Source organism: Bos mutus, chromosome 18 (assembly GCF_027580195.1).
Source record: "Bos mutus isolate GX-2022 chromosome 18, NWIPB_WYAK_1.1, whole genome shotgun sequence".
NCBI lineage: Eukaryota > Metazoa > Chordata > Mammalia > Artiodactyla > Bovidae > Bos > Bos mutus.
Window position 1 is genome coordinate 4,888,915 of NC_091634.1, and position 23,027 is coordinate 4,911,941.

Genomic DNA, 23,027 nt, shown 5'->3' on the forward strand with positions numbered 1-23,027 from the left:
CTTCTGCTCAGCTGGGAAGGGTTTCCTGGAGGAGGCGCTGAGCGGTCCTTGGTGCCTGGCCCCACCCCCATCCACACACACACAGGCTCCGGGTGTTGTGGTGGTGGGCTTCCTGCCCCATCACCCGCATTCCCAGAGCCCTTTCCCCTTAGTGAAGCAGTGGGGGGTGGGGGTTTGGGGGCAGCCAACCAAGCCAGACTAGGCGCCCGGGGTCCGTGGCTTCTGGCGGAGACCGGCTGTGCTGTGCGCTGTGGCTGGCTGGACGCGCGGAGCCGTCCCCGGAGTCACCTGTGGGCTAGCACACTGCCCAGTGCCGCTGTCTGCTGGGCAGGCCTTCCCAGACCAGGGGGGCGGGGCGGGGTGGGGCTGGGGGGTGGAGGGCTCCTGAGGGAAGGCCAGGCCCGGGGCCGCGAGGGGAGGGGACGCCGCTGGCCTGTCCCTGGGCTCTGGCGTCCCCTGCCCTTCCCCCCTCGCTCATAGAGGAGCAGCCCTTGGAGTGCTGCGCCCCCTTCCCTCTGAGCCGCCAGGCACAGCCGGTGGGAGGGGCGTGGCGGCCAGGCTCCCTAGGCAAGGAGGAAGCCAGAGGCAGGGGCCGTGGAGGGTGAGATACACTGGGGTCCCGCGGGGCCGTATCAGCGGTGCCAGGCAGGACTGTCCCAGGGCGGGGCAGCATCTCCCTGAGCCTCTTATCAGTCCCAGAGTCCACAGGACGCTCCTGAGTTAACGTGTAACCACACGCCGTCCCCACCACCCTCAAAGCCAGCGGTGCCCACATGCAGGCCACTGTGGGGGCCGCAGGCCGACATGGACGCCCGGAAGGAGGGGCTGCTCCGGAAACCTCGCTTCTCAGCTCAAGTGAGCGCCGCCGAGCTGGGAACGGGGCCTGTGCTCCTGGGAACCCAAGTGACCTGGAAGAATCAGGGGTGGGGGGAGGGGGGGCAGGTTCTGTGAGCCTGGACGTCCTGGTGCCTGTGTGGCTGCCCCTTGCCTTGGGCAGCATGGCTGGGGTCCCCGGGCAGGGCTGGGCCTGGCCCCCAGGGGCCCGGAGGGCTCTAGCCGGGGGCTGGTCCCAGGAGCTGGGGGCTGGGCTGCGTTGCAGCTGCTCAGAGGCCCCCTTACCCCCGAAACACCCACAGCCGCGCGTGGGCCTGGGGCTGCTCCGTTCTTCCTCGCCTGTGCCGTCTACCTCCTCGTCCAGAACGCAGACCAGCCGCCCTGGGTCAACGTCCTGCTCAAGATCCTGCCCGTCCTCTACCTGGCGGGGTTCCTGGGGACCGCGCACCCCGGCGGGGGCTACCGCTCGCTCCTGCAAGGGGCCCTGCTTTGCTCGGCCGTGGGGGACGCCTGCCTCGTCTGGCCTGAGGCCTTACTCTACGGTGAGAGCGGGTAACGAGACGTGTTGCCTTGTCCCTTTTTGACGCCCCCTCAGTGGGTGGAGGGTGGGATGCCGTGGTGGGGGGGCGACTCCCCAACAGAACTCCCTGGGGAGCCCACGGCCGTGAGAAGACGCATCCAGACCCCAGCCCCCGCGCCTCCCACATGGGCGCGGGCGGCGTTCCCCGAGGCCGCGTGAGCGCGCAGGGCTCGCGGTCTCGAGCACGCTGCCAGAGGCCAGCCTCACGTGGAAGGGACGCCTGAAATGGGACGCGTGTACCAGCCAGGTGCCCCTGCAGGCAGAGGGCTAGCAGGTGCAGGAGCCGAGGTGCGTGCAGCCGCCGGGGCCCCCGCAAGCTGGGGTGTCCGTCCGCGGGCGGTTCGGAGCAGAGCTGCATGGAACGCGATGCGCGCCTGAGGCGGTTTGGGGGCCAACGGCCAGAAGAAGGGACGGCCGAAGAGGCCACCCTGGGAGACGGGGCCGTATGGCCACTGTGGGAGCTGGCACTGGGGGTCTGCCCTTTCCCTCGGGGCGAGGGCCGTAGGGTTAAGCCAGGGAGCAGCACGCTTTACCATGCGCGCGCGCCCGCCCCGCCCCGCCGTTGTCTCCTGCAGGCATGGCTGCCTTCGGCCTGGCCCACCTGCTCTACCTCCGGGCCTTCGGCCTCACACCCCTGAAGCCTGGCCTCCTGCTGCCCCTCCTCCTGGTTTCCGTCCTCTACTTCCGGCTCCTGCATCCTCATATCCCACCCCAAGTGGTCTGGCCCCTGCTGGCTTACTCTGTAGTCCTGGTCGCCATGCTGTGGCGGGGCCTGGCCCGGGGCGGGAGTGCCCACTGGGGCGCCCTGCTGTTCGTGCTTTCGGACTCCGTGCTGGCCTGGAACACCTTCACCTACCGTGTGCCACACGGCCACCTGCTGGTCATGACCACCTACTACTCGGCCCAGATGCTCATCACCCTGTCGGCCTTCCAGAACCCCAGACTCAAGTCCCACTGATTCCGGGCTGAGGTGGGCAGGCGTCCACCCTCTCTCCTCCTGCAAGGACCTGGGCCCCAGTGAAGCCAGAGAAACAGCCTTGGGGGCGAGAGCAAGACCCCCAGACTCCAGTCTGCTGGTGCTGGTTCATCTGGACACTAAACCGTTCTTGGAGTTCTGAGTCCACTGCCTTCCCTGCGTTCTGATTTCCAGGCCCTCAGCCAGACCCATGCTGGGTCCCCCCAGCCCCTGGCCTACTTCTGTGCCTCCAAATGCTCTCCGCATGTTGTGGCCCTGATTTATTCTGTTGCTTAAAGTAAAGTGGGCATTGAACCGGCGACATCACCGTTCATTTGGGGAGGGCTGATCACAACAACAGCAAATAAGTCATTTTCCTCCCCCCATCCCCCGCACAGAATTTACCATTTTAACCACTTTTAAGCCCATGATTCAGTGACAGTACATTCGCAGGGTTGTGCTTTGAACAGTTGCTGTGGGCCCTCCCTTGGGGAACACGTGTTTGTGTGTACAACGCAGTGATGTTAACTGTGCCCACAGCAGGCTGCTCGTGGCCCAGTCCTGGTGCCCAGGACTTGGGGGGGGGTGGCGTAGAGTAACCCCCCTCCCCAGGGCCCTTTGATGGCGGCGGGGATTCATCATATTCATCGTGTCCATTGTCCAGATGAGGATGTTACTGAGCTGAGGTCAGGAGGAGGCTGGCCAATGTTAGCTTCCTGTGGCTGCTGTCAGAAATTACCATAAGCTGGGTGACTTAACAGAAGTTAAACCTCACAGTTCTGGGGCCCACAAGCCCCCAGTGTCAGTGGGGGTGCCCTCCGTCCAGGGCGCGCTCAGGGGAGGGTCCTTCCCGCCCCCCCCAGCTCGGGACAGCCCAGCCAGGCTTCCTGCAGTGGCCTCCCTCCGCGAGGCTGCCCTCCCCTGGGGACACCAGCAGTTTGATTGAGGGGCCCACCCTAAGTCCAGGGCGATGTCATCCCGAGATCCTTAACTTGATGACATCTCCAAAGACCCTGTTCCTAAACAACATCACATCCATGAAGGCCCGGGCTCAGGACTTGCACACGTCTCTGGGGACCACAGTTCAGCTGACTGCAGTCACACCCAGTATCAGGAGAGGAGAGGGCTGAGGAGATGAGGAAACTCAGAGGGGGCTTGGAGGAGGGGGTAGGTAAACACATGGTGGGAGTGGAGTACTGAAGAAAAAACCCAGGTGTGGCCCTTGTCTTGGCTGTGACCTTGGCAGCCCTCTGCCCTTTGAGCCTCAGGTCCTGCACGTGAGGACAGAAAACAGAACTGCTCTCCAAACCCTGCTGTTTCTGCAGCCATGGTGTGCCTTTAGGGACTCTGATGGCAGAGAGGGGACGTCTACAACCCTGATGTGCTTTTAGGGACTCTTATACCAGAAAGGGGACTTCCCTGGTGGCTCAGATGGTAAAGCATCTGCCTACAATGCGGGAGACCAGGGTTCGATCCCTGGATAGGGAAGATCCCCTGGAGAAGGAAATGGCAACCCACTCCAGTACTCTTGCCTGGAGAATCCCATGGATGGAGGAGCCTGGTGGGCTCTAGTCCATGGGGTTGCAAAGAGTCGGACATGACTGAGCGACTTCACTACTAATACTACTACTACTACTACTACTACTATAAGAGAGAGGAGACTTCCACAGCTATGATATGCTTTTAGGGACTCATAGCAGAGAGGGGACGGGGACTTCTATACCTGTGTTGTGCTTTTTTTTAGGGACTCTCATGGCAGGACACTGCTACACCCAAGATGTGCTTTAAAGGATCCCCCCCCACCCCAGAACCCACCCTTGGTTTTTAGTCCCTGCCCCACCTACAGGCCAGGACCCCTTACTCACCACAGAGAACCGCCTGAGGTCAGATGAGGCAGGTGTTCTGCCTGGGGCGGGTGCCTGCTCTTCACAGTCTTGGATGCCACGTTGGCCGGGGTGCCTTCCTTCAGCCGCACGCCCGCTTGGTGGTCATGGACCGCCTCCTGCGCTGCCCAGGTCCTCATCATTCTGTCAGCCATGGAGAGTGGGAAGCTCACGACAGAGTAACTGCAGGGCAAATAAAGTGAGCACCCTCTCCCCTCCTAAAGGGCCCCCAGGAAAGCCTCCCACCCAGGGAGAAGTGCTAAGGAGCAGTATCTCCAGCCTCCGTCTGAACCCCATGTTCTGTTTTTTGAAGCTGAGCTAGGGGTGACATAACTGTGTACCTTTAAGGCACGCTAGTGTTGATTTGATACTTGGATACGTCACAGTATGAGTACCCCCGGAATGTTAGCTAACACCTCTCGAGTCATCACATGACGACTGTTGCTTTATTGTGGTGGGACCAATTAAAATCTAGTCTCTTAGCAGCCTTGTAATTTATAATATAGCATTGTTGTCTGTGGTCACTCTGTGACCATGATCTGTTTGAAGGCATTTGTATCCAATTCCTGAAAAAAAATGTTATGGTGGCAGCTTTACTGGGATACTCTCAGGCTTCCCTGGTGGCTCAGACTATAAAGAATCTGCCTCCAGTGCTGGAGACCCGGGTTTGATCCCTGGGTCAGGAAGATCTCCTGGAGAAGGAAATGGCAATCCACTCCAGTACTCTTGCCTGGAGAATCCCATGGACTGAGGAGCCTGGAGGGTGGGCTACAGTCCATGGGTTCACAAAGAGTCAGACATGACTGAGTGACTAACACTTTCACTTTCTTCATCTACCACCCAACAGCCCACCCAAAACTGTAGACATGGTTTTTAGTATATTCAGAAGACTTTTCAACTAGCAATCTTAGAGCATTTTCATCACACCAAAAAGACACCCCATGCCTTAAACTAATCACCCATCGCCTCCAGCCCAAGGCAATCACTAGCTTGTTGTTTAGTCCCTCAGCTGTGTCTGACTCTTTGTGGCCCCACTGTAGCCCATCAGGCTCCTGTGCCCATGGGATTCTCCAGGTAGGACCTTGTTTATCCTTCAGTGTTTCATGACGATAAACAGTTAACGACCCTGCACACAATCACAGCGTAGGGCTTGCTCCACACCCACCAAGCAAAATCTCCCAACACCGGCTGGGCGTCCTGCAAGTCAACTCAGTGCTGACACTGTCCCACAGGCTGAGGATTCAGCCCTACAAATCTGGCCCCCTCCTGCCCCCCACCCGCACTTCAGACGCCAGTCACAAGCCTGGGGTTGTTATCTGTGCTTCAGATCAACAGGCTATAAGTCAGATGTTCCCAAGACCCCATCCTTGTGTTGGATTAACTTGCTAGATCAGGTCACAGAATGCAGAGAAACGTGCCTGCTGCATCACTGGTTTCTTCTAGGATGTCACTCAGGAACAGGAGAAGGGAGAGGAGCACAGGGCAGGAAGTGGGGAAGGAGCCCAGCGCTTCAGTGCCCTGCCCAGAAGCCTTCCTCACCCGCTCTCTTCACTTTCAGACCGTAAGTGAGATCACGGCAGCTTGTGTGTGCAGATGATCAGGAAGGCAAAGCCCTTCTGAAAAGCCCTTCTGGACACCGGCGGTCTAGGGATGAACCCACAGCAAGTGTGGCTGCAGTTTTATCCAATGGCTTCAAAGGGCCGGACGTTGTTCCAAGACTTGATGCGAACTCCCTTATTCCTACCACATATTTGCAAGGGATTGTGCCCAGTTCCGTTGATATGGAATCTGAGCCACTTCGAATTGAAGCCACATGCTCTCGGGCCCAGGTAGAACGGTGGGGCGTGGGTCTGCAAATAGGGACGGTCTGAGGGCAGCCGGAGCTCGCAGGGGCAGGGGAGGCAGAGCCCAAAGGCAGGACAGGCGATGAGACGCCGGTCTGGTGCTGAACGGTCCACTTGAGGGGTGGGCATCTTTCCCTCCCCGCCCCGGAGCGGCCCCACGCCGCCATCCCGCCCCGCACACACGGGACCTGCGTCGCGCCTTCACCCGGCCGTGGGAAGCGGTGCCTTAACCTGGGGGTTAGAAAGGGGATACCTCGAAGCCAGGCGGAGCCCAGCGTCCAGAGGTGAGGACCGAGGCTGCTGGGCGGGGCGGGCCTGGCCTCAGGCTACAAGCCTCCATTTCCTCCTCCTCCCTTTCTGCCCTGACCTGTGGCCTCACGTCGGACTGGGAGAGGGGAATTCTTGCGTGTAAAGTCCAGCAGGTGGAAGGTCCCGGGGCTGGGACACCTGGGTCCCTCGGCAGCGTCCGCAGACATGACCGGGGCTGGCGGTGGCCTCCGGCCCTGGGGGAGCCTGCTGCTGCTGGTGAGTCCCCCAGACCCCGGGTCCGAGGGGAAGGGATGCTGGGGTCCCAGAATGCCGGCCCCGCGGGGGGCGGGGCTTACCCTTCCCTGGGCTTCCGGATTGGGGGAGGTTCCTAGGGAGGCTTACATACACCTGGTCTCAAGATCTTGCTGTGTCTGCTGCGGAAGTAAACGTTGGTTATTGGCAAGACTCAGGTATTTTATAAAGAGAAGGGATTCAGGCCCAGGCCCTCCCCCCTCAGACCCGGGGGTCCAGGCCCCCAGCCCCTCCTTCCTCAGACCCAAGACTTCCAGATCCTCAGCCCTTTCTCTCTGAAACCCAGGGGTGCAGACCCCCAGCCCCTCGTCCCTCAGATTGTGGGGTCCAGGCCCCAGCCCCCTCCCTCAGATTGGGTGACAGTTTCCTGGTTCCCAGCCTCAATCTCTTCCTTCATTCCCAGTCTGTTGATACCTGCCTTTAATCTTCCAAGGCCATATTTTTCAGGAAGTGAAACCATTCAGTTTATCTCAGCACCTTATGCTTGAAGCCAACCCCAGCTCCGGGGTCCCTGGAGTCCCATCCCTACCTCACCACCCCCCCACCCCCAACACACACATACACCCAAAGCAGACAAGGGAAGGTCGTGGGGCTGACCTTTGTCGGGCCCAGCCTGGGGGAGGAGGTGCGGTGCCCTGTTCCTGCCCTCCGGGAGCACTGACTCACAGGGCCAGGGGCACTCGGGGAGGGTCACTGGCCGGCCGTCTCACCTGGGGTGAAGCGAGGTGAGCCTCAGAATCTGATTCTCCCCTTGGGCTGTCTCCAGGGCCTGTGCAGCTGGACAGGGGCCAGGGCGGCTGGTGAGTGACCCCTGCCTGAGTTCATAGCCCACGCAAAGCCACTACACCTCGACGCCCATGAGCTTTGTGGTGGTGGTGGGGGGTGTCTCTATGGAGGACAAAGTGGCCACAGCAGGTGCCAATGGGAACGGTCCTTTCTGGACACGGGGCAGGAATGGGGGGTGGTAGAAGGGACAGGACTCCCCTGCTTGCACCAGACCTTCCTTCCCAGTCCTCAGCCCCCAGCCCCTACCAGGAAGCTGGCTGCGCAGCCCCGAACCAGCATTGCTGCAGAAATCCTACCGGAAAGCGCGGCTCTAGATCTTGTCACTCAAGTGTGGTCCGTGCATGGGCAGCGGCCCCTGAGAGCTGACTGTGCGTGCAGAGCCTCCGTCCCACCCTGGGCACCTGAGTCAGAATCCGACTGTAAGGAGACTCCCAGGGATGCATGTGCACACTGAGGCTCAGGAGGCGCTGATGGGGACCATGCGCCCGCATCTGTCTTCCGGCCTGTCACTGAGGCAGGCCTGGGAGCTCACCCTGAGGGTCAAACACACCCAGCAACTCTCCCCTCCCCTGCTCCCCTGCTAACTCCAGATCCTTCTTCCTAACTTCTCAGCCTCCAGCACCATCAGCAACCTGACTGTGCAGAATCAGACTAGCAGCTCCATCACCCTGAGCTGGAAGGTGCCTGAAGGCTCTGAGCCTGAGAACTACTGTGTCCAGTGGACTGGTGACGGTAATGCAACTGTGTCTCAAAACACAACAAATACCACCATCACAGTGAAAGGACTTGAAGCCGGGACGTTGTACGAATTCTCTGTGTACGCAGTAAAGGATGGACTCAATAGCTCGGTGCATGTCAATGCCTGCACAGGTGAGAGGCAGCCGCTATTCGTATTGTTTTTGTTTGTTTTAATGGGAGGTGACAGATGGTGGTGGAGAGTTGACAGGAGAACGTGGCACCCTCCCTTGCCCAGGGTCCCTTTGGGCCACAATGAGCAGGCGATGAAGAAAGAATATGTGCCCTACAAGAAGAGAAGCCAGCACAATGAGAAGCCTGCACAGTGCAGCAAAGAGTAGACCCCACTCGCTGCAGATAGGGAGTGCCTGCTCGCAGCCATGGAGACCCAGTGCCACCACTGGGTCTCCATTAGTTAATTAGTTAATTACCGATTAGTTAATTACCACTGTGCTAGTGGTAATGAACCCACCTGCCAGTGCAGGATACACCGGATCCCTGGGTCGGGAAGATCCCCTGGAGAAGGAAATGGCAACCCACTTCAGTATTCTTGCCTGGGAAATTCCATGGACAGAGGAGCCTGGTGGGCTACAGTCCACGGGGTCACAGAGTCGGACACGACTTGACACACACATGTGAGACACACACGCACGCACCAGAAAGACCAGAGTCAACAGCTCCACCTGGAAAGTTGATATGTCCAGAAATGAGAAGGTTCTGTCCCTGGGGCAGCTTGAGACAGACAATGTAGGGTATGGTGATGGGTGGGACCCAGGGCTGTAGACCCCGGACAGAGGGCCTGAGCAATCCTGGCCCCCCCACCCCTGGCCACTTTTCTGTGGTTCACACTCCTTAGCAATTAGACCCCTTCCTATGCCTAGGTACTTTCGCTTTGCTTTGAGGAGGAGGAGACTGGGGAACCACGGGTTTGGGGTGGAGGGGAGGGGTCCTTGGGGCTCCAGCCCCTTCAGTCTCTATCCTTACTTCTCAGCTCCCAGCGAGGTTACGGCCCTGCAGAAGCGAAATCAGACCGACAGCTCCATTACCCTGCAGTGGGAAGCCCCTGCAGACCCACAGCCCCAGTTCTATGTATACTGGGTCCATTGGGCCAGCAGAGGACATCCCCAGAGGAAGCGAGGTCCCCAAGGACACCAGGACAACCAGACGGGCAGCACCAACAGGACTCACTATACGGTGGGGGCGCTGGTGCCCGGGACTTGGTACTGCTTCAACGTGTGGGCCGAGAGCTACGGTGTACGCGGTTACAAACAGAGCCTCAATGCGTCCACGGGTGAGATGGGGCTCCCTTTAACCTGGTGGGGGGTTAGGTCGGGCCTGGGGGCAGTGAGAGGTGAGCGGACTCCAAATCCCATCAGGCCATGGGGTCATGATGTCATGTGTTACAGTGACATGGATGGTCAAAGGGCTCATGGGAGTTGTAGTCTCTGGAGACCTATGGCCTGTCCCCGTGTGGACAATAGGGGTGAGGGGTGAGAGAATGAGGGGTGAAGAGGTATTCTGGTTTGGGGGAAGGAAAGGACACGCTGGTTCTCAGAGAACTGGCCTGACTGGTGGGGAGAGGGGCAGTGGGAAGTCCCCCCGGATGGAGCCTCCTGATGCCTCTCATCCTCCTGCACACAGCCCCAGATCCTGCCAACATCACCTCCTGTGTCATCACCTCTGGGGGCCACGAGGTCATCCTGGCCTGGTCCTGCCCCCAGGGAGGCTATGAGGCCTTTGAACTGGAGGTCAAGGGGCAGCCAGGCCCCCAGAACAGCTCCTCCTGCGGGGATGCTGTGAAGGTGTCGTTACTCAGGGCGGCTCAGTCCTCCTCAGCCACAGTCACGACCGTCTGGGATGAAATGAGGGCCCCATCTGCCGCGGTGGCTTGCCATGTGGAGAGCGGGCACGCGGGTGAGTGGGGTCCCGGGGACGGGGGATTCATGGCCTTCTCCCCAGACCCCTTCAGGCCTTGCTCTGAGGCAGGCCCACCTGCCCAGGGGGTCCTCTCTGCTTGTGTTTTGTTTCCTGCTTTCTTTAAAACAGCTCTGTTGAGATGTGATTCCTATAACATACAACAGTTCACCCACTGAAAGGGTATAACCCAATGGCTGCTGCATATTCGCAGTATTTGCAGCCATTGTTGCCATCGGTTTTAGAACGTTTTCATCATCCCATAAAGAAAAGAAAAGTTTTCCCCTTAAGCCTTGTTGTTGTTCAGTTGCTCAGTCATGTCCGACTCTTTGCGACCCCATGAACTACAGCATGCCAGGCCTCCCTGTCCGTCATCAACTCCCGGAGTTCACCCAGATTCATGTCCATTGAGTCGGTGATGCCATCCAACCATCTCATCCTCTGTTGTCCCCTTCTCCTCTTGCCCTCAATCTTTCCCAGCATCAGGGGCTTTTCCAGTGAGTCGGCTCTTCGCATCAGGTGGCCAAAGTATTGCAGCTTCAGCTTCAGCATCAGTCCTTCCAATGAATACTCAGGGTTGATTTCCTTTAGGATGGACTGGTTTGCTCTCCTTGCTGTTCACAAGACTCTCAAGAGTCTCCTTTAAGCCTGTTACCCCCTGACTTCCCCAGTCCTCCACCAACCAGCCATTGACGGTCTCTAATCTACACCTCTCTCTCTAGATTTGCCTCTTCTGGATCTTTCCTAGAAATACAGTCACACAGTGTGTGGTCCTTTGTGACCGGTTTCTCTCACTTAGTGTAATGCTTTTAAGGCTCATCCAGTGTTCTAATGTGTATCAATCAGTGCTTCGTTGCTTTTTAAAAAATTAATTATTTGCTTTTGGCTCTGCTGGGTCTTGGTCGCTGCAAGGGTTTGTCTCCAGTTGTGGGGGGTGGGGCTCCTCTCTAGTTGGGATGCGCCAGTGTCTCGCTGCGGTGGCATCTCTTGTTGCGGAGCACAGGCTCTGGGGCATGTGGGCTTCAGGAGCTGTGGTGCATGGGCTCAGGAGTTGCAGCTCCTGGGCTCGGTAGTCATGGCTCATTGGCTTAGTTGCTTCAAGGCCTGTGGAATCTTCCTGGACCAGGGATCGAACCTGTGTCCCCTGCTCTGGCATGCGGATTCTTATCATGGAGCCACCAGGGAAGCCCCCGAGCAAGTGATGACTTTTGATCAGCAACTTGGGAACTAAGAGGCTGTGGGGCAAGGTTGGGTCGGTGGGTGGTGGGGGTGCGTTCTCCTCTCCCTCCTCTGCCCTCGAGTCTACCCCGTGGGCCTCTGAGTCTGAGGGACGGCAGGAAGGCAGCGCCAGGCTCTAACAGCCCCCACCTCACCTTCCCCAGGGGTCATCGCCGGAGCCGTGGTCAGCGTCCTCCTGTTACTCGTCCTGGTGGGCCTGCTGCTCTTCTTCCTGAAGAGGAGGTGAGACTCTGCGCAGGGCTCACGGCGCACCTGGAGGGGGGCCTGGGGGACAGACGGGGACCCCTGCTGCAGCCTCATTCCCCGAACCTTTACCTCCCCTTGTCCTTTTCCAGGCGTAGAAAGAGGGAGAAGAAACCCGCACCCAAGGATCTGGAGATCAGGTGAGCGGGTCTGGGGAGCGCCAGAGACTCGCTGTCAGGTCAAAGCCAGTTGGCCACTGGACAGGTCAGAGGGCAGGACTAGGGGATCCACCTGCAGGGACCATCATGCCTCCACTGCTGCCCGCTCCCTAAGCGCTCCGGGCCAGAGGCTACAGAACCGCTTTCAGTCTCCGTTCTGGGACTCCCGCTCATTCATCCAGCGGTGCGACCACCAAATCCCTGTAAAGCGTCAGGCACTGTTGTAGGAAACAGCGACGGAAACAAAGATTCCTGCCCTCGTGGCGCTTATGTTCCAGCACGAGGACTTCCCTGCTGGTCCAGGGGTTGGAACTCCAGGCTTCCACTGCAGGGCACACGGGTTAGACCCCTGGTTGGGGACCTACGATCCTTCAAGCCTCGAGGCACAACCAAAAGCAAACACATGAGCACATAGGAAGCAGAACAAGTTGATGAAGGCCAAGATGGTTACGTGGAAACAAATAAAGCGAGAGATAGGGCTAACAAGAGTAGGGGAATATTTTAAATACGGTGTCCAGGAGAAGCCTCACTAAGCAGATGACTAAGAGAAAGCCATTTGAGGACAGACTTGAAGCAGATGAGGGGAAGAACCCTGTGCCCACCTGGGAAAAGACATTCCAGGCAGAGGCCCCCTTGCAGTTGCCCTCTTGGGGTGTTGGGAGAATGAGGCGTGTCTCTGAGGTTGAGCAGAGTGTGGGTGAAGGGAGGCGGGTAGGAAATGAGGTTGGAGAGGTACCAGGTGGGGTCAGATAAGAGTGAAGACTTTGCATTATATCTGGAGATCGGAGTGTTTGGAAGCTTTTGAGTAGACCCGTGATGCAGTTAAGAAGCAAAGGCAAAAAGCAGGGAAGCAGCAAGATGTGTTTAATAATGCAGACATCGTTAAGTCTCAGAGCAGGAAATGGTTAGAGGGAATCAGATGCAAGATGTCATCTGAGTGTTTAAACAGCAGATCTGGTTAAAGATTGGATGTGTTGGTGTGAAACTCAGAGAGGGCTCAAGAGTGACCCCAAGGCATTTAGCCTGAGCCCCAGGAAGGCTGGAATCACTATGACTCGAGGCGGAATGTCTCTGGTGGGGGCAGGTTTTGGGGGAAGGTGTCAGGAGCTCAGCGGTGGACACACTGAGTTTGAAATGCTTGTTGGGTGTGCGGGTGAAGACGAAGATGAACAAGTGTTGGATAAAGTCTTGCAGTTCAGGACAACATTTGTGCAAATATCTTCATCACTCTGGGTCAATCGTCATTAAATTTCTATGTTAGAACAGTCCCCAGGGATTAACAGAGGAGAGTCAGGGCAAGGAGTTAAGGAAAGCTGGGAGGCCAGCTGGGAGGTTGTTCAGTTGCTCAGTGGAGTCTGACTCTGTCACCCTGTGGAACGCAGCACGCCAGGCTCCCCTGTCCTTCACTATATCCAAGAGTTTGCTCAAACTCATGTCCATCGAGTCGGTGATACCATCCAACCATCTTATCCTCTGTTGTCCCCTTCTCCTCCTGCCTTCAGTCTTTCCCAGCATCAGGGTCTTTTTCCAACGAGTCAGTTCTTCACATCAGGTGGCCAAAGTATTGGAGCTTCAGCTTCAGCATCAGTGCTTCCAGTGAATATTCAGGGTTCGTTTCCTTTAGGATGGACTGGTTTGATCGCCTTGCTGTCCATGGGGCTCGTGGGCACAAAAAGAAAGAGGGGATGGCCACCAGAGGTGGGTGCCTGAGGAGGAGTAAATACAGGTGTGGGGGCGATGACGCCCAGTTTCTCCTTCGCCGTAGAATGTGTCCTGGCCAGCATCCCGCCCCAGTCACCCTCTGACCTCTCCCCTCCCTACCCTGTGTCCATTATACGGCACCTGCGACAAATCTCTGCACCCACTGGATTCCAAGTCTGGTCCCGCCTACACGTCGAGCGTTTTGCCATCCTCAACCTCCGTGTGCGTGTTTGTATGTCCCAGCGACGATCCTTGGGGACTTGCAGGTGGAGATTACTGGAGGCTGGTGGGAAACAGGTCTGAAGCTCAGGACGGGGAGAAGTAGGGACTGGAGATTTAGAAATCGCAGACAGAGGTGAAGCTACAGAAGTGGTCAAACCCCATGAGTAGCGTGTGTCCAGTGGGAAAGGGGGACTCAAGGATGGACTCCCGGGAATGCCTCCCTTTTAGGATGGATGGAGGGCGAGGGGCCCACCGAGGAGGAGGAGCAGCAGCGGCCAGAGAGGCCGGTGGTGGTGCCAGCCAGGAGAGGGTGCTCAGAAGAGGGTGGATCCGGAAAAAAACCAAAGTGGCGCCGGACGCTCCGGAGCACTGACTCGAAGGATGGCCTGAGAGGCGGCCTTTGGAACTGCAGATAAGGAGGCAAATCAGACTTTGAAACAGTCCTTGTTCCCCTGGAGTCGCGGTGCAGACACCAGGCCGTGGTGTAGGGTGGGAAGGAAGCAGAGAAAACTAGCCTGCCTGAGAAGACTGAAGGCAATGGCACATTTTCAGCCATCTCATTGTTGTGTAGGTATGATGGGGCCACTGGATCTGGAGACAGACACCGTTCAGAGGCAGTTTACTGCACTCACAGATCCCAGCGAGGGGTTACACGTTACACCAGGCAGGGCCACGCAATCACACACCCAGCATTGGCTGGGAGGCGAGGGGATCCCTGGGGAAGAGGCTGTATCCTGGTTTTCACGGGGACAGGTGAGCAATGCACGCCAAACAGGTTCAACTGGAATCACCTCAGTGGACCCTGAGGGCTGTTCCCGGTCGCTGGTGGCGATCTGAGCAGACGGCCCAGAGTTCGTGATCCTCAAAGGGGTGGTGGTGAGGGTGTGCAATTTAATCAGATCGTCCGGAAGGAGAACTGGGGAACTCCTTGGCGTCTGATTCACCACCAGGGCCAGGTTCAGTCCCGGGTCAGGGATCTCCTGCAGGCCACACAGCTCAGCCAAAGGAATAAAGTGTAAAAATAAACCAAAACCCAATTACGTTAAAAAAAAGAAAAAGAAAAAAAAAAGGAGAACTGAACTGGTGAGCCTCCAGCCAGGGACTCAAAACTGAGTCTGGACTGGCTGACCGTACTGACAGCACTGCGCTATGAGGGGAGGAGGCAGAAACGCCTGGAGCGGAAGCCACTCGAGGTCGAAGGACGCTTTTTTTTTTTGGTCTGTGCCGGGTCTTAGTTGCCCTGCAGGCTTTTCTCCAGTTGCAGAGCGCAGGCTTCTCATCGCGGTGACTTCTCTTGTTGCCGGGCACCAGGGATCGAACCTGTGTCCCCTGTGTTGGCAGGTGGATTCTTTACCACTGAGCCACCATGGAAGCCCCAGATGGTTACTTTTTTCAGTACGAAAGTGAGAGTAGCATGTTCACACACAAACGGGGAGAGGGAAGAACCAGGGAGGGCCACAGGGAATTGGGGCCTAGAGATGGGCAGTGGCCCTAAAGGGCAGAAGGAACACCTCTCTCTCTTTCTGAGTCAAAACGACTCCCAAGGGACATCCGTGGTGGTCCAGCGGTTAAGACTCTGTGCTCCCAATGCAGGGGGCCTGGCTTCGATCCCTCCTCAGGGAACTTGATACCACATGTCACAACTAAGACCCAACATAGCCAAAAAACAAATTCTGATCGTGGTAAAAAGATAGATAAGCTATAATTCACCACTGCAGACTGTTTTTAAGTGCCCAGTTCAGTGGCACTAAGTCCACTCCCATCGTTGCACAACTGGCACCACCATCTATCCATAAAACTCTTAAAACACACACACACACACGGCTTTGTTTATTTAGGCCAAGTTGCATGACTTGTGGGATCTTAGTTCCCCATTCGGGGATCAAACTGGCACCCTTGGCAGTGAAAGCCTGGAGTCCTAACCACTGGACTGCCGGAGGAATTCCCTATAGAACTCTCTTCACCTGGCAAAATTGAAACTCTGCACCCAGTAAACACTAACTCCCAATTTCCCCTGTCTCCCCAGCCCCTGGAGACCCCCTTCTACTTTCTGGTTGTATGAGTTTGATGACTAGCTGCCTCATATAGGTGGAATCGTATTTGTCCTCTTGTGACCGGCTCATTTCACCCAGCATCAGGCCCTCATGTTCATCCATGTTGCCTTATGGGTCAGAATTTCCTTCCTTCTTAACGATGAATAATACTCCACTGTATACATAGACCACGTCTTCCTGATCCATTCGCCTGTCAGTGGACACGGCTTGCTTTCACTTTTTAGCCACTGTGAATAATGCAGCTATGAACGTGGGTGTACAAATATCTGAGACATTGCTTTCAATTCTTTTGGGTGTATACCCGCGGACAGATTTGATGAATGAGAAACAAAGTCGCTAATCTGAAAAGTCTGCACCTCCCATGCTCATAGCAGCATATCCACCATAGCCAGGATATAGTAACAAGCTAGCTGTCCATCAGTGGATGGTGAACAAAGAACATGCACCATACAGACAACGGAATATCACTGAGCCATTAAAAAGGAATGAAATGATGCAGTTTGTGACACCCTGGATGGACCTTTAGGGCATTATGCTAAGTGAGATTAGTCAGAGGAGGACAAATAACGTATGATATCACTTACATCTGGAATCGTAAAAACGGTTGAGGGAATTCCCTGGCGGTCCAGGGATTAGGACTCAAGTGCTTTTACTGCCAGAGGCTTGGGTTCAGCCCATGGTCAGGGAACTAAGATCTTGCAAGCTTTGTGGCACCGTCAGGGAAAAAAAAAATTTTTTTTTTTTTTAAATTAAACCTCAGACTCATAGATACAGAGAATACACTGGTGGGTGCCAGAGGCAGAGGGTGACTTGGGTGAAGGAGGATAAAAGGTCCAAACTTCCAATTATAAGATCACTGCAGATGGTGACTGCAGCCATGAAATTAAAAGACGCTTACTCCTTGGAAGGAAAGTTATGACCAACCTAGAGACCAGAGACATTACTTTGCCAATTAAGGTTTGTCTAGTCAAGGCTATGGTTTTTCCAGTGCTCATGTATGGATGTGAGAGTTGGACTGTGAAGAAAGCTGAGTGCCGAAGAATTGATGCTTTTAAACTGTGGTGTTGGAGAAGACTCTTGAGAGTCCCTTGGACTGCAAGAAGATCCAACCAGTCCATCCTAAAAGAGATCAGTCCTGGGTGTTCATTGGAAGGACTGGTACTAAAGCTGAAACTCCAGTACTTTGGCCACCTCATGTGAAGAGCTGACTCATTGGAAAAGACTCTGATGCTGGGAGGGATTGGGGGCAGGAGGAGAAGGGGACGACAGAGGATGAGATGGCTGGATGGCATCACTGACTCGATGGACGTGAGTTTGAGTGAACTCCGGGAGTTGGTGATGGACAGGGAGGCCTGGCGTGCTGCGATTCATGGGGTCACAGAGAGTCGGACACGACTGAGCGACTGAACTGAACTGAACTGAACTGAAGTCCTGGGGAGGTACAAAAAAAGAAAACAAAGCAAAACCCTCTCCTTTTATCCCAAGAACGTGCGGTTAAAGGCAGTTCAAAGACTCACCCTTCTCCCCGCCCTCCCCCCACAGGTTCCCAGGGGACATCCTGGCGGAAGACTTTGCCGAGCACGTCTGGAGAAACCAGAGGGACAGCAACTATGGCTTTGCCGAGGAGTACCAGGTGGGGTGAGCCAGCCCCGCGTGCCCACCAGCCCCTCCCGCCCCTGCGGGGCTGAGCGGAAACGGGCATGCCCAGCTGGGTGGCTCACAGAAATCCCCAGCCACCATCGGCCACCTTTTTGACTCTCACGCTGGTGTCGGGTAGCCGGGTCCCTCCTCTCCCGCCTGCCCCTAGCCCGGGCGCCTTCCTCCCAGTAGCCGTCTCAGACGCGCCCCGGGGACGGTAGGCGCACGCGTCCTATCTCTGTGGGTGCTGCAGAATTCCCCGGGGCACAGGGTGAGTGGGGTGGCGCCACGCGGCTGGCCCCGGGTGGGGGTGGGCCGAGGAAACCCAGCGCCCATGCACCCCCCCCTTCCTCCGCCCCCAGCAACTGGCCCTGGAGGACCACGGCCAGTCCCAGACGGTGGCCTCAGCCCTGGAGAACAGCGCCAAGAACCGCTACAGGAACGTGCTGCCCTGTGAGTCTCGAGTCTCCGGCGTTCTCGCCTGCGAAGTCGTCAACACCCTAGTCCCTTGTTCCCCTCGAGAGACAAAAGTTCCTGCCCCAGTGAGCGGGAAGCCCCTGGCTCCTCCCGACGGGGTCCCTCGCCCCCCTCCCAGCTCCCTGTGTCCGCCCGTCCCCGCCTTCCCCGCTTTCCCCGCTCCCTCCGCTTCGCTAACGTCGGCATCTCCCCTTAGACGACTGGTCCCGCGTGCCCCTGCAGGCCCTCCTCGGACAGCCGGGCTCCGAGTACATCAACGCCAGCTTCATCCCCGTAAGGCTGGGGTCAGCCTGGGCTCGGGATCCTCGGAAGGTAAGGGCCGGGGGCAGGGGGGCCCTGACCGGTCTGCCTCCCTCCAGGGTCTCTGGAGCCCCCGGGAGTTCATTGCGGCCCAGGGTCCCCTGCCGCAGACCGTGGGAGACTTCTGGCGCATGGTCTGGGAGCAGCAGAGCCACACCCTGGTCATGCTGACCAACTGCGTGGAGTCCGGCCGGGTGAGGGGAGCCCCGGGCCCCGGGGGGGGGGGCGCCCTCCAGGCTGCAGCCTGTGATCCTGCCCTAGACACGGGTCCTGGGGTGGACCCTGACCCAACCTCGGGGGTTCCCAGCACGACCCCACCCCTCCCGCCTCCCCCAGCCCACCCACTGGGCCTCCTATGGGGTGAGGCTGCTCTGGAAGACCTGAGGAAGTGGGGAGTCCCCCTGGCTGGGGTGGCTCTCCCCTTGGTTCCCGGGCCGGGGCCGCGTCCCCGGTGCTGAAACCCAGAGCCACGCGGGGGTGCTCCGGGGGAGGTTCTCCGCAGCCTCCTGTAGTCTGACCCACCCGTCTCCTCCCAGGTGAAGTGTGAGCATTACTGGCCTCTGGACGCCCAGCCCTTCACCCACGGGCACCTGCAGGTGACGCTGGTGGGGGAGGAGGTGGCGGAGAACTGGGCGGTCCGGAACCTGAAGCTCTGCCATGTAAGCCCCGCCCCCCTCGACTGGCAGTTCCTCCCCTGCGGCGGCCCCTCCCCAGAGCTCCCCCGGAAGTCGCGGTTTCCATCGCTCCCACCGGGGACCTCCGTGTGCCCCAGCGGTGCCCCCACCCATCAGAAGCAGGCCCCGGACTGAGGTCCCCTGAACCCCTGCCTCTAGGTGCAACAGCAGAAGACTTTGCCGGTGCGTCAGTTCCACTACATGACCTGGCCAGACCACGGCGTGCCCCACTCCCCAGACCCCTTGCTGGCCTTCTGGAGAATGCTCCGGCAGTGGCTGGACCAGACGGTGGGGGGCGGGCCTCCGATCGTGCACTGCAGGTGAGGAGGGCCCGGACCCCCGCCCTGCGCCTCAGAATCCGGCCCCTCGAGTCCTTAGGGGACTTGAGGAGGAGGCGGAGGAGACCAGGAAGGCATGCAGGAGATGGAGGCAGGAGGTGAAGGGGTAGTGGTACAGGTTGCGAACGAGGATGAAGATGAAGGGATGGGAAAGGAGGGAAAAGAAATAAAGGAGGCGGCATGGGTGGGGAGGAACGGGTGAAGGACAAGAGCAGGAAACGGCCAGAGGTCTTAAGAAACGTTTAAAACACCTCCTTGGGGAAACTCCCGGTTGTCCAATGGTTAGGACACAGTGCTTTCACTGCCAAGAGCCTGGTTCATTCCCTGGTGGGGGAGCTAAGACCCCACAAGTCTCACCGCTTGGCAAAATAATAATAATAAAATTAAAATGGTTCGTTTCATGTTTAAAGAAAAATGACTCGCTTGGGAGGTCATCTGCTCTGTATGAACCTCAGCTGGTCACTTCCTAGCTGAGAGTCCTGGGACAGTGGACTTCACCTCACTCAGCCACATTGCCCTGTCTGTAAAACGGACACACTCCACTGACAGTTCCTACTTCTGAGGGGTGGGAGAAGTGCACAGAGGACACGAGGCACCCAGGACGGGGCCTTGCAGATAGAACTGTGAACAGTCATTAGTTACTACTTCCTACTTAAGCAACCCCCACTTATGCCGTAGCCTCCAGAATCAGATCAGATCAGATCAGTCACTCAGTTGTGTCCGACTCTTTGCGACCCCATGAATTGCAGCATGCCAGGCCTCCCTGTCCATCACCAACTCCCGGAGTTCACTCAGACTCACGTCCATCGAGTCAGTGATGCCATCCAGCCATCTCATCCTCTGTCGTCCCCTTCTCCTCTTGCCCCCAATTCCTCCCAGCATCAGAGTCTTTTCCAATGAGTCAACTCTTTGCATAAGGTGGCCAAAGTACTGGAGTTTCAGCTTTAGCATCATTCCTTCCAAAGAAATCCCAGGGCTGATCTCCTTCAGAATGGACCAGTTGGATCTTCTTGCAGTCCAAGGGACTCTCAAGAGTCTTCTCCAACACCACAGTTCAAAAGCATCAATTCTTCTGTGCTCAGCCTTCCTCACAGTCCAACTCTCACATCAATACATGACCACAGGAAAAACCATAGCCTTGACTAGACGGACCTTTGTTGGCAAAGTAATGTCTCTGCTTTTGAATATGCTGTCTAGGTTGGTCATAACTTTCCTTCCAAGGAGTAAGTGTCTTTTAATTTCAGGGCTGCAGTCACCATCTGCAGTGATTTTGGAGCCCAGAAAAATAAAGTCTGACACTGTTTCCACTGTTTCCCCATCTATCTCCCATGAAGTGATGGGACCGTATGCCATGATCTTCGTTTTCTAAATGTTGAGCTTTAAGCCAAATTTTCACTCTCCACTTTCACTTTCATCAAGAGGCTTTTTAGTTCCTCTTCACTTTCTGCCATAAGGGTGGTGTCATCTGCATATCTGAGGTTATTGATATTTCTCCCAGCAATCTTGATTCCAGCTTGTGTTTCTTTCAGTCCAGCGTTTCTCATGATGTACTCTGCATATAAGTTAAATAAACAGGGTGACAATATACAGCCTTGACGAACTCCTTTTCCTATTTGGAACCAGTCTGTTGTTCCATGTCCAGTTCTAACTGTTGCTTCCTGACCTGCATACAAATTTCTCAAGAGGCAGATCAGGTGGTCTGGTATTCCCATCTCTTGAAGAATTTTCCACATTTTATTGTGATCCACACAGTCAAAGGCTTTGGCATAGTCAATAAAGCAGAAATAGATGCTTTTCTGGAACTCTCTTGCTTTTTCCATGATCCAGCGGATGTCGGCAATTTGATCTCTGGTTCCTCTGCCTTTTCTAAAACCAGCTTGAACATCAGGAAGTTCATGGTTCACATATTGCTGGAGCCTGGCTTGGAGAATTTTGAGCATTACTTTACTAGCATGTGAGATGAGTGCAATTGTGCAGTAGTTTGAGCATTCTTTGGCATTGCCTTTCTTTGGGATTGGAATGAAAACTGACCTTTTGCAGTCCTGTGGCCACTGCTGAGTTTTCCAAATTTGCTGGCGTATTGAGTGCAGCACTTTCACAGCATCATCTTTCAGGGTTTGGAATAGTTCAACTGGAATTCCATCACCTCCACTAGCTTTGTTTGTAGTGATGCTTTCTAAGGCCCACTTGACTTCACATTCCAGGATGTCTGGCTCTAGGTCAGTGACCACACCATCGTGATTATCTGGGTCGTGAAGATCTTTTTTGTACAGTTCTTCTGTGTATTCTTGCCACCTCTTCTTAATATCTTCTGCTTCTGTTAGGTCCATACCATTTCTGTCCTTTATTGAGCCTATCTTTGCATGAAATGTTCCTTTGGTATCTCTGATTTTCTTGAAGAGATCTCTAGTCTTTCCCATTCTGTTGTTTTCCTCTATTTCTTTGCACTGATCACTGAAGAAGGCTTTCTGATCTCTTCTTGCTATTCTTTGGAACTCTGCATTTAGATGCTTATATCTTTGCTTTTCTCCTTTGCTTTTTGCTTCTCTTCTTTTCACAGCTATTTGTAAGGCCTCCCCAGACAGCCATTTTGCTTTTTTACATTTCTTTTCCGTGGGGATGGTCTTGATCCCTGTCTCCTGTACAATGTCACGAACCTCATTCCATAGTTCATCAGGCATTCTATCTATCAGATCTAGGCCCTTAAATCTATTTCTCACTTCCACTGTATAATCATAAGGGATTTGATTTAGGTCATACCTGAATGGTCTAGTGGTTTTCCCTACTTTCTTCAATTTAAGTCTGAATTTGGCAATAAGAAGTTCATGGTCTGAGCCACAGTCAGCTCCTGGTCTTGTTTTTGCTGACTGTATAGAGCTTCTCCACCTTTGGCTGCAAAGAATATAATCAATCTGATTTCGGTGTTGACCATCTGGTGATGTCCATGTATAGAATCTTCTCTAGAATAGCCCTGCTAAATACCTGACCTCTGGGCACTCCAAAGATGGAGCCCTCCAGTCAGTGTGGCCTGACGCCTCCTTGTCCCTGCCTAGCGCCGGCGTGGGCCGCACAGGCACCCTCATTGCTCTGGATGTGCTGCTGCGGCAGCTGGAGTGTGAGGGTCTCGTGGGGCCCTTTGGTTACGTGAAGAAGATGCGGGAGAGCCGCCCACTGATGGTGCAGACTGAGGTGAGGGGGATCTCCGGGCTGGGCTGGGTGGGCGCGAGGGCAGGGAGAGCTGGCCCGAGGCTCAGGAGGGCGCCCCCCACCCTGCTCTGTTCCCAGGCCCAGTACGTGTTCCTGCACCAGTGCATCCTTCAGTTTCTGCAACAGTCAGCCACAGTGCGGGCTCAGAAGGGGGCCACCTACGAGAACCTGCTGATGGAGAATGGAGCTGCTACAGAGGCCTAAGCTGTGGGAGGGCTGAGACCCCTGCCCTTCTAGACACAGACTCTGCACCCCTGCTTCAGCCCAGATGTCTGGGCCCCTGGGACAGCTGAGGGCTGGGGTCCCAGACTCCCGGGCCCTGAAGGAAGAGAGGGGACCAGTAGCCTAGATTCCTACTTCCTGGAGAGGGGGTGAGCCTGGATCCTGGATTTCCAGTTCCTTGAAGAAGGAGAGGGATGGGGTCCAGGAGTCTCTGGTTTTTGTTTGAGGGAGGAGGAGAAGGTAGGGTCTCAAGGAAACAAGCTGAACTCTGAGGAAGAAAGAAAGTAACGAGGCTCCAGAATTCTGGCCACCTTAGGAACAAGGGTGGGCAGAGACCTGCCCACCTGTTACTCCAGAAACCAAATCAGTCTTCAAGAATCTGAGGTTTCCCCTTACCCTGCCGCCTGTACATATTTTTTTCTTTTATCCCATAATTTATTAAATCACTATTTTCCCCAGAGA

General features: G+C 56.1%; 2 protein-coding genes across 2 annotated transcripts; both read left to right on the top strand.

Annotated features, from left to right (window-relative positions):
- The first annotated feature begins 2 nt into the window (after nucleotides 1-2).
- On the top strand, nucleotides 3-2,721 carry TMEM86B (transmembrane protein 86B). The gene is given in 4 exon segments (XM_070387176.1): nucleotides 3-855; nucleotides 1,137-1,155; nucleotides 1,158-1,376; nucleotides 1,990-2,721. Coding segments are annotated over 4 exon segments (672 nt in total). The 5' UTR covers nucleotides 3-804; the 3' UTR covers nucleotides 2,373-2,721.
- Nucleotides 2,722-4,201: 1,480 nt separating this feature from the next.
- PTPRH (protein tyrosine phosphatase receptor type H) lies at nucleotides 4,202-23,019 on the top strand. The gene is made up of 16 exons (XM_070387174.1): nucleotides 4,202-4,451; nucleotides 5,696-6,621; nucleotides 7,424-7,457; nucleotides 8,056-8,313; nucleotides 9,170-9,469; nucleotides 9,820-10,092; nucleotides 11,475-11,553; nucleotides 11,667-11,714; nucleotides 17,252-17,342; nucleotides 17,710-17,800; nucleotides 18,021-18,097; nucleotides 18,184-18,318; nucleotides 18,661-18,783; nucleotides 18,958-19,118; nucleotides 22,190-22,325; nucleotides 22,422-23,019. Exons 2-16 carry the CDS (start codon nucleotides 6,571-6,573, stop codon nucleotides 22,545-22,547), a joined length of 1,983 nt encoding a protein of 660 aa, XP_070243275.1. The 5' UTR covers nucleotides 4,202-4,451; nucleotides 5,696-6,570; the 3' UTR covers nucleotides 22,548-23,019.
- Nucleotides 23,020-23,027: the final 8 nt, after the last annotated feature.